The 13,124-nt window shown below is 42.5% G+C and overlaps 1 protein-coding gene across 5 annotated transcripts in view; it reads left to right on the top strand.

Moving 5' to 3' along the window:
- Positions 1–13,124, top strand: part of OSBPL9 (oxysterol binding protein like 9) — a 194,666-nt gene that overhangs the window by 151,459 nt on the left and 30,083 nt on the right. For all 5 annotated transcript variants that reach the window (XM_062191311.1, XM_062191312.1, XM_062191307.1 and 2 more), the window contains 2 exons: positions 7,211–7,301; positions 9,047–9,151. In XM_062191311.1, coding sequence (XP_062047295.1) covers positions 7,211–7,301; positions 9,047–9,151 — 196 coding nt within the window. The remainder of the gene's footprint in view (positions 1–7,210; positions 7,302–9,046; positions 9,152–13,124) is intronic.

Genomic DNA, 13,124 nt, shown 5'->3' on the forward strand with positions numbered 1-13,124 from the left:
TAGAAATCATTTGGAGGGAAAATGACAATCTGAAATTTTTTCTAAGTGTTGGTTCCAGTTGAATTATTTTGCATGTGCTAACTTGAAGGGTTAATCATGGTATGAAAATTCTGCTTTTACAAATAAGGCATAACTCATAATGCTATATTTCCTATCAGACTTCTTTTTTTCTCAGATCACAGCAGAGAGGGAGGGCTGCAAAAATGATACTTTTATTAACAGGTGTAAATATATTTCTTGGTTCCTATTTCTTCTGTTTAGATTGTGTATATTGTGTTAATTACCATTGTTACTATGGTATATACTACTTTTTTGCTTTAACAAGTTACAACATGACTTCTTGTACTTACAGCCGTAGTCTTATTTCCTCCCGTATAGTTTTTTGCCTTCCCCTTATATTCAAATTCCCCTCTAAAAACAAAGATGATTTGTTAGTGTTCATGTTTTCCAGCTGGAAATTAAAGTTAGATCTTGAAGTTTTTAGTTTTTGTGACCCTGGTTTTATGGTAACTGAGTGATTTCTGTTCAGCCTGTACTTCACATGTGAAAGGCAACTTGTTTTTTGTCCCAAGACTACAAATGCCATGTTGTTTGAGATCTGGAAACAGATCTAAGTTTTCAAAGACAACTCATTATTATACGTAAATGGAAGAGCATGTTATCATTATATTTGGTTTAAAATGAAAAAATAAAGTTAGTTATGTTTGCATATTTCTTATGAAAGCAGAGATAAAAGCATTCTTAAAATTTTAATTAAAAATATTAGAATTTTTTTTCTTTTCATAGTGGGTGCCTTGGTGATATAGTTACATGATATAGGGGCTGGCGCCGTGGCGCACTTGGTTAATCCTCCACCTTCAGCACTGGCATCCCATATGGGTGCCGGGTTCTAGTCCCAGCTGCTCCTCTTCCAATCCAGCTCTCTGCTGTGGCCCGGGAAGGCAGTGGAGGATGACCCAAGTGCTTGGGCCCTGCACCCACATGGGAGACTGGGAGGATGCTCCTGGCTCCTGGCTCCTGGCTTCAGATAGGTGCAGCGCCGGCCATAGCGGCCATTTGGGGAGTGAACCAACGGAAGGAAGACCTTTCTCTCTGTTTCTCTCTCTCACTGTCTATAACTCTACCTGTCAAATAAATTTAAAAAATAATAATCACATGATATAACTACAACATGGTATATCTGGCTCCTGAAATGTCATTGAAGATTGTGAGCCTCATAGGGAAGGACCGTATGTTACTTAGCTTGTCGTGGCTCCCAAAGACAGCTCTGAGGAAAATCTTGTTGGCAATTTTCTGATCTCTTTCCCCTCAAAACCAAATAGGTTACATTTTATTATTTTTTTTAAAGTGGGCATGTTTATAAAACATACCAAATATGTTTGATGGTTTTCAGTGTAAGTCTTTAGGAAATTGATACTCATAGAAAATGTAAACTTGTGAAAACAACCATATTTGAATCATTTGCTCAGGTACTGTATCATTCCTTTTTTTTCTTTTTTTTTTTTTTTTAAGGTTTATTTATTTATTTCCTTGAGAGATAGAGCAACAGAGAGAAAGAACTTCCATCCAGTGGTTTATTCCCCAAATAGTCTCAAAAGCCAGGTCTGGGCTAGGCCAAAGCCAGTAGCCAGGAACTTCATCTGGATAACCCATGGAGGTAGTAGGGGCCTTAGCACTTAGACCATCATCCTCTGTCCTCCCAGGCACACTAGCAGGAAGTTGCATATGGAAGTGGAGGGACCAGGACTTGAACCAGTACTCCAATATGGATGCCAGTAGTTTAACCTTCTGTGCCACAATGCTGGCCCAGCAGTTTTCTTCAAGAGTTTTTGACTTTGGAGGGCCATACTGCTTGCATTTAAATGACAACCCTGGTATTCACTGTTTGTAACCTTGGGCAAATTACTTCTTTTTTTTTTTTTTTTAATAAAGATTTATTCATTTGAAAGAGTTACATAGAGAGGTAGAGACAAGAGACAGAGAGAGAGGTCTTCCATCCATTGGTTCACTCCCCAACTGGCCGCAATGGCCAGAGCTGTGCCGATCTGAAGCCAGGAGCCAGGAGCCTCCTCCAGGTGTCCCACGCGGGCACAGGGGCCCAAGGACTTAGGCCATCCTCCATTGCCTTCCTGGGCCACAGCGGAGAGCTGGATGGGAAAAGGAGCAGCCGGGACTAGAACCCGGTGCTCACATGGGATGCCGGCGCCTCAGGCCAGGGCTTTAACCCGCTGTGCCACAGCGCTGACCTCACAAATTACTTATTTCTTCTGAGTCTTAATTTCTTCATCTCTGGAGAAAGCCAAAAGACCTCTACCTCAGAATGTTGTTATAAGGTACAGAATGAGCAAATAATATTCAACAAATGTTAGTTCTATATACATACATACATACATACATACATGGATGTCTACTTTATTACATATTGTAAGAGTTTTTTAAATGTCAGAACAGATTAGGGTGAAGGATTATTATTTGCACATCTCAAGCTCTGCATATTTCATTTTAAAGCAAATTTTATAATGTAATTTGATGTATTTTAGCCTGAACAACAGCAACAAAAGATTGAGTCCTTTTAACATACATGAGGTTGAAAAAGACAAAATTATAACAAAGTCATTATAGAACTAATTATCATTTTTTAAAAATTTTTATTTGAGAGGCAGAGTTATAGACAGAGAGAGAGAGACAGAAAGAGAGTTCTTCCATCTGCTGGTTCACTCCCCAAATGGCCACAGTGGCTGAGCTGAGCTACTCAGGAGCCAGGAGCTTCCTCCCTTGTGATTCTGGGGCCCAAGCACTTGGGCCATCTTGTATTGACTTCTCAGGTTATCAGCAGGGAGCTTGATCAGAAATGGAGTTGCCAGAACTCAAAAGAGCACCCACATGGGATGCTGGTGCCACAGATGGAGGCCCAAACTACTGTGCCACAGTGCTAGCCCCTCTAATTGTCTTTTATTTCTGATTCATAAAGAGAGATAGCCTACCTTCTACAAAATAGATTGAGCGCTCCCGCTGGGCAATGGCAGATCAGTGGGTTTTGTAAGGTGGAAACAAAGAAACAGAAGATTGGAAAAAGAGCTGATTGGTTAACAGGACTTAAGACGACTTCCTTAGTATGCTGGGTGAGGTAGACTGGAATCTCCTGTTTTCAAGAAGGACTGGTCTGTGTTGGAATGTACTTGCTTCCTTAGAGTTTCAGTTTGGTTATGTGACATTTAGCATGAGTGACTCCAAGTTGGTTTGGTCTGATGCGTTGGGGTTTACTGCAAGAGCTCAATCTAAAATAGTAGCTCCCATTATTTTTATTTAACAGTGCAGAAAAAGGTCTACAAATATTTTCTTTGATTGACAGGACTTATAATTAGAACATTTCATGTGGAAAACAAAAGATTATATCTAAAACATAGAATTGTGTGGCCTTAAAGTTCTTTTATTTTTTAGTCTTTTTAGTAGAAGGGGTAGGAAGTTATATATTCCTGTAGGATTTTGCCTTTGTAAAGCACTTAGAGTCCTTCAAAGAAAAGCACCATATAAATACGAATTTATTTTGAGAACAGTTCTAAGGCTTGTTGAGACACTTGTTTAGTTAAAGAATGGCCTAGTCCAGATCTGAAAATAGAATCATAAAATTATAACCAGATCTCCTTGGAGATCATATAATCCAGACTCTTCTTCATTTTATTTATTTATTTATTTATTTTTTGACAGGCAGAGTGGATAGAGAGAGAGAAAGGTCTTCCTTTGCCGTTGGTTCACCCTTCAATGGCCGCCGCGGCAGGTGCGCTGCGGCTGGCGCACCGCGCTGATCCGATGGCAGGAGCCAGGTGCTTCTCCTGGTCTCCCATGGGGTGCAGGGCCCAAGGACTTGGGCCATCCTCCACTGCACTCCCTGGCCATAGCAGAGAGCTGTCCTGGAAGAGGGGCAACCGGGACAGAATCCGGCACCCCGACCGGGACGGTGTGCCGGCGCCGCAAGGCGGAGGATTAGCCTGTTGAGCCACGGCGCCGGCCCTCTTCTTCATTTTATAGACCAAGAAAGTGAGGTCCATTGAAGACAAGAGACTGAAGGGTTCTAAGGAATTAAAATTCCAAGTCTATTTCTGTGTATTTTTTCACTGCTTCAAAACATTCCCTGCTTCAGTTTACTAGGCTTTAGATTATTATTTTTTTAAGGTTGATTTACACAGAGAGAGGAGAGGAGGAGAGGTAGAGAGAGAGAGAGAGGTCTTCCATCCGATGGTTCACTCCCCAACTGGCCAGAGTTGTGTCAATCCAAAGTCAGGAGCCAGGAGCTTCTTCCAGATCTCCCACACAGGTGCAGGGGCCCAAGGACTTGGGCCATCTTCTACTGCTTTCCCAGGCCATAGCAGAGAGCTGGATCGGAAGTGGAGCAGCTGGATCTCGAACCAGTACCCATATGAGATGCTGGTGCTTCAGGCCAGGGCGTTAACCCACTGCGCCACAGCACCGGCATAGGCTTTTGATTACTAATGATTGTTTTCAGGGCGTGTTCTCTGTAAGTGTCCTTTTATTTTTCAGTTAGAATAGTTATGGTAGAGGGGCTGGCACTGTGGCATAGAAGGTTAAGCATCTATCTGTGGCACTGACATCCCATATGGGCTGCTCCACTTCCAATCTAGCTCCCTGCTATTCGCCTGGGAAAGCAGTGGACAATGACCCAAGTGCTTGAGCCATTGCAACTGCATGGGAGACCCGGAGGAAGCTCCTGGCTCCTGGCTTTGGATTGACCCAGCTCCACTGTGGCCATTTGGGGAGTAAACCAGCAGATAGAAGACCTTTCTCTCTGTTTCTCCCTCTCTCTGTCTGTAACTCTGCCTCTCAAATATATAAATATATATAAAGTGTGTGTGTGTGTGTGTATATACATATTTATTTATTTATCTATGGTAGATAGACTATTATAGTGGCCTAAATCAGAATACCTGTGTTCAAATCACTTAGTTTAAAAGATCTGATTTATTGATTTTAAAATGTTATGCAGCGAGGCTAGCACTGTGGCTCAGCCAGTTAAAGCCATGGCCTGCAGTGCTGGAATCCTAAATGGACACTGGTTCAAGTCCCAGCTGCTCCACTTTGGATCCAGCTCCCTACTAATGCACCTGAGAAAGCAGCAGAAGATGGCCCAAGTGCTTGGACTCCTCCACCCACTCAGGAGAGCTGGAAGAAGCTCCTGGCTCCTGGCTTCAACCTGGGCCAGTCCTGGCCATGGCAGCTATTTGGAGAGTGAAGCAGCAAGTGGAAGAATATCTATCTCTCTCTCTCTCTCTCTCTCTCTCTCTCTCTCTCCTTCTCTTTGTACATAACTCTGCCTTTCAAATGAATAGATCAATCTTTAAATATTTATACAGAGATATTTTGATTTTTAAAATGTTTTAAAATTAGGCATAAGATAGAAATACTACACAAACTACCATTATCTCTGTTTCTACTGTTAGGTGCTTCTTAAGTTTTCGTTTGTTTTTGAGAGACAGAATTCTCCTGTTTACTAGTTCGCTTTCCAAATGGATGGGGCCAGGACTGGATCAAGCCAAAACTGGGAGCTGGGAACGCAATCCAGGTATCCCACATAGGTTCCAAGAATCCAGTTACTTGAGCCATCACCTCTGCATCCCAGAGTCTGCATTAGTAGGAACCTGAAATCAGAGCCAGAGCCAGGGATCAAACCCAGGCAGTCCAGTGTGGGAGATGGGCATCTAACTGGTGTCTGTACTGCTGGGCCAAACGCCCACCCTGCTTTTAAGTGTTTACAAATATTTTTGGGCTCTTTCATTAGCAAGGCTTTTCCTTTATGAATTCTGTTTAAATATTTTCTGTTACAAACTCTAATATATATTTCAAGTTTAGTTTTGCACATCAAGGAAAGATAAAGAACTCAACGTTTGTGTTTCTGGAGTTTGTCTAATTTGATCGTCTTTTTTTTATTTTAAAGATTTATTAATTTATTTATTTGAAAAGCGGGCATTACAGAGGTAGAGGCAGAGAGAGAGGTCTTCCATCCTTTGGTTTACCCCTCAAATGGCTGCCACGGCCTGAGCCCGGCCAGGCAGAAGCCAGGAGCCCAGGAATTTCTTCCAGGTCTCCCACGTAGGTGCAGGGGCCCAAGGACTTGGGCCATCTTCTACTGCTTTTCCAGGCCATAGTCAAGAGCTGGATTGAAAGTGGAGCAACCAGGACACAAACCAGCTCCCATATGGGATGCTGGCACTCCAGAAAGCGGTTTTATCTTCTATGCCATTGTACCAGCCTCTAATTTGGTCTTTTAAATGGTAGTCTCAGTTTTACAGAGGCAAAGACCTTGGTTTCAAATCCATTCCCACTCTCTCCTCCTCAATAAAAAGCAACAATAAGCTATGGAGTCTTGTTTTTAAAATGCCTTCATGCTGTTGGAATAGTTTATTGGCTTAGAATCAGAGAAGCCTGGATTTCCTTTTTCCCCTAAAATTATAGCTACATATAACTACACCTATTAGAACTGATGTGTGGTTCCCAGGGATGGATGGTGGCAGGAATGTGGAATACAAAGATGAGATCTTCATGGTTTGGGTCTCTTAGCCACTCGTTAATATGAAAACTAGAGCACAAAGAGAGAAGAAACTAGTTGAGAGTTCATAGCAAAGTAAAATTGGAAGATAAGGATTTTTTTGAGTTCTCATTTTTAATTTATTTTCCCATAAATTTGTAAAATTATGTGTTTATTAAGAATAAAAATATATTTTTAAAAAGATTTATTCATTTGAAAAATAGAGTGACAAAGAGAGGGAGTGACAGATCTTCACTGGTTCACGCCTCAAATGCCTGCAACAGCCAGGCCAAAGCCAGGAGCCAGAAGACCCATTTATTTGTAGTACATTAATTGGAACGTGCTTAATTGAATCGAGAGGCTATTGTTTTAACTTCCTCTGATCTCCCCACACTGCTTTACAACTCCTTCCAAGCTTTCCAATTTAGCTTTACCGTCTTGTATGCAGAGATTATTCTTTTTCCTTACTTGCTATGCTTTGTTACAAGAAACTCTTAACAAATACGTATAGAAAAGGATTTTATTTCCTCTTTGCAATTTGATCACCTTGTCTTTATAGCTGCCTTCAAGATTTTGCTGTCAGAATTATTGGTATTTCATTCATTTGGGAGGGTTAGCATGAGAAAAACATTGAATTAGAAATAATTATACTGTGTTTCTTTATCTCAGAGTACTATTAATCCTGTAGATGCAATATATCAGCCTAGTCCTTTGGAACCAGTGATCAGCACAATGCCTTCCCAGACTGTCTTACCTCCAGGTATGATATTTGGCAAAATGTTTTAAAGATTAATGATTTTAAAAACTTAATTTGCAGGTTACCGTAGCAATCTTAGTTTTACTTACTTTAAATAAACAATAGAATTTTTTTTTTTAATTTATTTTTTTGACAGGCAGAGTGGATAGTGAGAGAGAGAGACAGAGAGAAAGGTCTTCTTTTTTGCTGTTGGTTCACCCTCCAATGGCTGCCGCGACCGGCGCACCGCGCTGATCCGAGGGCAGGAGCCAGGTGCTTCTCCTGGTCTCCCATGCGGGTGCAGGGCCCAAGGACTTGGGCCATCCTCCACTGCCTTCCCGGGCCATAGCAGAGAGCTGGCCTGGAAGAGGGGCAACCAGGACAGAATCCGGCGCCCCAACCGGGACTAGAACCCGGTGTGCCGGCGCCGCAAGGTGGAGGATTAGCCTGTTAAGCCACGGCACCGGTCAAACAATAGAATTTTTAAAAGTACTGTAGCTAAAAATGACCTAGAAAAAGTCCACAGTATTTTGTACTGGGGCTACTGAAGCATGATGGCAGGGATTTGGGTTTTCAGGTTGAGATTGAAGATAAACATGGTTGCGCTGGCGCTGCGGCTCAATAGGCTAATCTTCCACTTTGCGGTGCCGGCACACTGGGTTCTAGTCCCAGTCGGGGCGCTGGATTCTGTCCCAGTTGCCCCTCTTCCAGGCCAGCTCTCTGCTATGGCCTGGGAGTGCAGTGGAGGATGGCCCAAGTCCTTGGGCCCTGCACCCCATGGGAGACCAGGAGAAGTACCTGGCTCCTGCCTTCGGATCAGCGCGGTGCGCCAGCCGCAGCGGCCATTGGAGGGTAAACCAACGGCAAAAAAAGGAAGACCTTTCTCTCTGTCTCTCTCTCTCTCTCACTGTCCACTCTGCCTGTCAAAAAAAAAAATTAATTAATTAATTAAAAAAAAAAACCAACAACCATGGTTGCTAAGATTTAGATTGGCTGGTATAACAGAGTACTATACAGAATTCACGGCCATCAAGGAAAATCTTACACCATAGTCTATTTTAAGGATAACCCAGCAATGAACTTTTTTGGGATATTCTTTATAACTCTGAAAAACAGTTTATTCACAGTGGATTTTAAGATAATGAGAAAGAGATGAAATTTATGATGCCCCCAGTTGTATGACATTTACTTTTTTAAGAATGGAGCAAGAAATGCTGTTTTTAAAAACTAGACACAATGGAGCTCAAGATAACACTGAGCTGTGCTGATCCAGCTGCCTTTTTGTTAATCTGTGTCTGTGTTCTTACTGATGACATAGTGAAGTCAGAAATTGCCATGTGAAAGGAAACCTATGTTTTTCAAACATGTGAAATCAGTTTATAAATTTTTCCTCCTTAAGAGAATGAGCCTAATATTTCTTAGAGGACTAAAGAGGACCTGGTTTGTGCCCCATTTCAGATTTTATATTTCATAAACAGTGACTGCTTTGACAGCAGTTGTACTGGGGTAGTGGCTTACCATGACTGACTTCTTGATGTCCTATCCTGTGTCTTAGTACTCTGTAGTGTTATTACTCTTGAGTTCAGGCTTAACATTCAGAGAGCATGTGAAACTTTATTGAATAGAATATAGTTTTTGTATTTATTTTACATTTTATAGACTATATTTTCAAAAATTACTGATCTTTAGGATTCGGAATCCTAAACAACTGTAGTCAACAGTGTGTGTGACTGTTTCTCTAACATATTTCCCATGTTCAAATCTTGTAGAACCTGCTCAGTTGTGTAAGTCAGAGCAGCGTCCATCTTCCCTACCAGTTGGACCTGTATTAGCTACTTTGGGACATCATCAAACTCCGACACCAAACAGTACAGGTACAGATGGTATCATTTGTTTACTTCTCATGACTCCTCATTAACGCTCAAGATTTGTGCCTGACTTGGGAGAATGAAAAGGTTGGAGAAATTTGTTTTCTATTTCTTGCAGAGATACCTTTGTTTTACCATTGTATTCTGGGCACAAAATGCTTAACTTGTTGATTGAATCAGAAGCGATGGTGATTATGGTTTTAAAAAATATTTCGAAGTTTTGTTTTTTACCTTAAAAATTACTGCCTTTCAAAATTTTTCTTGTGAGACTTGGATGCTTTCCAGTTTTAAAGTTATCAGACAATATAGGAGTATACAGAACAATATCTGAAGTCTTTTAGTCCCTGTCATTTGCATCCTTGTAAAGCACACATACATCTTGGTTGTACAGCTGTACCGTTCTTGTTTTAACCTAAATGAAGTCATGTGTTTCTGTAACTAGCTCTTCTTAGTTATTTAAATTTTTGTTGCTTATTTGGGAGACGCACACAGAGAGGGAAATACAGAAAGAGTTCCTTTCCCCTGTCTCCCCGCCACCCCAACCCCTCTCCCCCTCCAAATTCTCACGATGGCCTGGGCTGGGCCAGGCTGAAGCCCAGAACCAAACTCAATCCAGTGTATCCCACATGTGTGATAGGGACCTAATCACTTGAGCCATCACCAAGGGTCTGCACTAATAGGAAGCCAGAGTTAGGAATAGAGCCTGATGTGGGATGTGAGCATCTTAACTGCTAGGCCAATTGCCTGCCTTTGGCTCTTCTCATTTAATACAAATAATTAGAGACTTCCCATGTTCATACAGTTAGGTCTATAAAGCACTCTTCACAGTTTGCCTGGACAGCTGTTACCTGTTTTCCACTGGTAGACATTTAGGTGTTTCCAATACTTTCCTATTCTAAGTAATATTTCAGTGATTTTTCTGTACACTATTTTTGGCACTTTTTTTGAGGAAACATTTATCAGTATTTCCCATTTTTACTAGTGTTATAGACAAAAAACACTTTATTTTAATCTGCATTTTCTTAATTTCTTTACACTTAAAGTCTTTTTCTTTAATTTACAGTGATACTGTCAGTGTTAGATTTCTCTCTCTCTCTCTCTCTCTCTCTCTCTCTCTCTCTAAGATTGACTTATTTGAAAGTCTGAGAGAGAGAAAGATCTTCCATGCATTGATTTACTCCCCAAATGACCACAATAGCCAGGGTTGGGCCAGGAACCAGAAGCTTCATCTAGGTCTGCCACTTGGGTACAGGGGCCCAAGTACTTGGGCCATCCTCCACTGCTTTGCCAGATACATTAGCAGGAAGCTGGATTGGAAGAGTAGCTGGCACTTGAACTGGTGCTAATATGGGATGCTAGTGCTATGGCTTAATCTACTGCGCCACAGCACCAGCCTCATTGTTTTAAAACTAATTAAACGAATTTAATTTGAAACCAGTTAAACACTAGGACCAGTGTTGTAGTTCAGAAGGTTCAGCTGCTGCTTGCCATTTCAGCTTTCCATATTGGAATGCTGGTTTGAGTTCTGGCTCCACTTCTTTATCTTTTCTTCATTTAAAGATTTATTTATTTATTTGAAAGTTAGAGAGAGAGAGAGAGAGAGAGAGATATCTTCCATCAGCTGGTTCACTCCCCAAATGGCTGCAACAGCAGGAGCTGGGCCAGTCTGAAGCCAGGAACCAGAAGCTTCTTCCAGGTCTCCCATGTAGGTGGAGGGGCCCAAGCACTTGGGCCATACTCTGCTGCTTTCCCAGGTACATTAGCAGGGAGCTGGATTGGAAGTGGAAAAGCCGGACTCCAACCTGTGCTCATATGGGATGCCAGCACCACAAGCAGTAGTGTTGCCCACTGTGCCATAGCACCGGCCCTTCCTGGGTTCCTTTTTAAGATTTATGTATTTGAAGGGCAGAGAGGGAGAGACAGAGAAATCTTCCACCCACCGGTTCACTCCCCAAATGGACACAACAGCCAGAGCTGGGTCAGTCTGAAGCCAGGAGCTCATTCTGGGTCTTCCACGTAGGTACAGGGGTGCAAGTACTGCTTTCCTAGGCACATTAGCAGGGAGCGGGATAAGAGCGGACTCAAACTGGGGCCCATGTGGTTTGCCTGTGTTGCTGCTGTTGGCTTTACCCACTGTACCACAATGCTGGACCCCTGACTCCACTTCTGATTCATCTACCCCATTAATGTACCTGGAAGAGCAGCAGACATCGAGTTATCTGTGGAACCAAAATCAAGGAAGCAGTTAGTACTCTTGAATCTATTAAACCTGGAGGCAAAAGCCAAACCACTCTTTTTTTTTTTTAAGACTTATTTTCATTATTTGAGAGAGTTACAGAGAGAGAGAGAGATCTTCCGTCCATTTTTTTCATTCCCCTAATGGCCACAACAGCTAGGGCAGGACTAAGCCAAAGACCTAGAACTCCATTTGGTCTCTCATGTTGGATGACAGGGACCCAACTCATCTTCCACTGCTTTCCCAGGCACATTAGCAGCGAACTGGATCAGCTGTGCAACACCTGGAACCTGAGCTAGCACTCACATGGGATGCTGGGTCACAGGCATCAGTTTAACCTGCTGTGCCACATGCTTGTCCTAACCAAGCCATTCTTTTTTTTTTTTTTCTTTTCCTTCTTTAAGATGTATTTTATGTATTCGAAAGAGTTACAGAGGGAGGTAGAGCCAGAGAGAGAGAAAGATCTTCCATCCACTGGTTCACTCCCCAAATGGCTGCAACAGCCGGAGCCCCATGCAGGTGCAGGGGCCTAAAAACTTGGGCCATTTTATACTTCTTTCCCAGGCCACAACAGAGCTGGATCTGAAGAGGAACAGCCAGGACTCAAACTGGCACCTGTATGGGATGCAGGCAGTGCAGGGTGGGGCTTTAACCTCCGCCCCAAGCCATTCTTGAGATTAGCAGCCCCTATGGATCTCCACAGATTTCTAACCTGGGTCAGACTTTTCGAAACTGTGTAGTAATTGTAAAATTACCATGTAATTTTAGCCCTTTTAAAATTTAATAAAGGTACACATGCTGTTCCTTTAAGAACTTGGGCAGATGCCTTCTGAATTTTGAAAGAAAACTCTTGGGAAAATGATGATAAGCAGTCTGAATAATGAAGTTAACATGATTTGGCAGACTTCTGTATCTCATGACCTATGTCACATCTTACTCATTTTAAAAATAGTGCCTGTATGGGGCTGGTGCTGTGGCGTAGCGGGTAGAGCTGCTGCCTGCTGTGCCGGCATCTCATATGGGTGCAGGTTCCAGTCCTGGCTGCTCCACTTCCCATCCTGCTCTCTACTATGACCTGGGAAAGCAGTAGAAGAAGGCCCAAGTCCTTGGGCCCCTGCACCCACATGGGAGACCCTGAAGAAGCTCCTGGCTCCTGGCTTCGGGTTGGCGCGTCTCTGGCCATTGAGGCCAATTGGGGAGTGAACCAGTGGATGGAAGACCTCTCTCTCTCTCTCTCTCTCTCTTTTTTCTGCCTCTGCCTCTCTGTAACTCTGCCTTCAAACAAATCTTTTTTAAAAAAATTAGTGCATGTAGTTTTAATTTCTTAATTTTTAAAAAATTATTTATCTGTTTGCCAGGTGAGAGAGAGCAAGTACTCCTGTTTGCTGGTTCACTCCACGAATGCCCAGAACAGCCAGTTTCAGTTGAAACTGGAAGTTCAGAACTCAATCCAGATGTTCCATGTGGGTGGCAAAAATCTAATCACTTCAGCCATCACCACTGCTTCCCAGTGTCTACATTAGCAGGAAGCTGGATTCAGGAACATGAAGCAGATATTGAACCTAAATACTCTGAAATGGGGGCATCTTAACCAAAGTCTTAGTTAAGCCAAACCTATTTTGTTTTTGTTTTTGTTTTTATTTGATAGGCAGAGAGAGAACTCTGACCCACTGATTTACTCCCCAGATGGCCTAAGTTGCCAGGGATGAGGCAAGGGCACAGCCACGAGCTAGAAGTACAGTC

The sequence above is a fragment of the Lepus europaeus genome, chromosome 5, assembly GCF_033115175.1.
Source record: "Lepus europaeus isolate LE1 chromosome 5, mLepTim1.pri, whole genome shotgun sequence".
Lineage (NCBI taxonomy): Eukaryota > Metazoa > Chordata > Mammalia > Lagomorpha > Leporidae > Lepus > Lepus europaeus.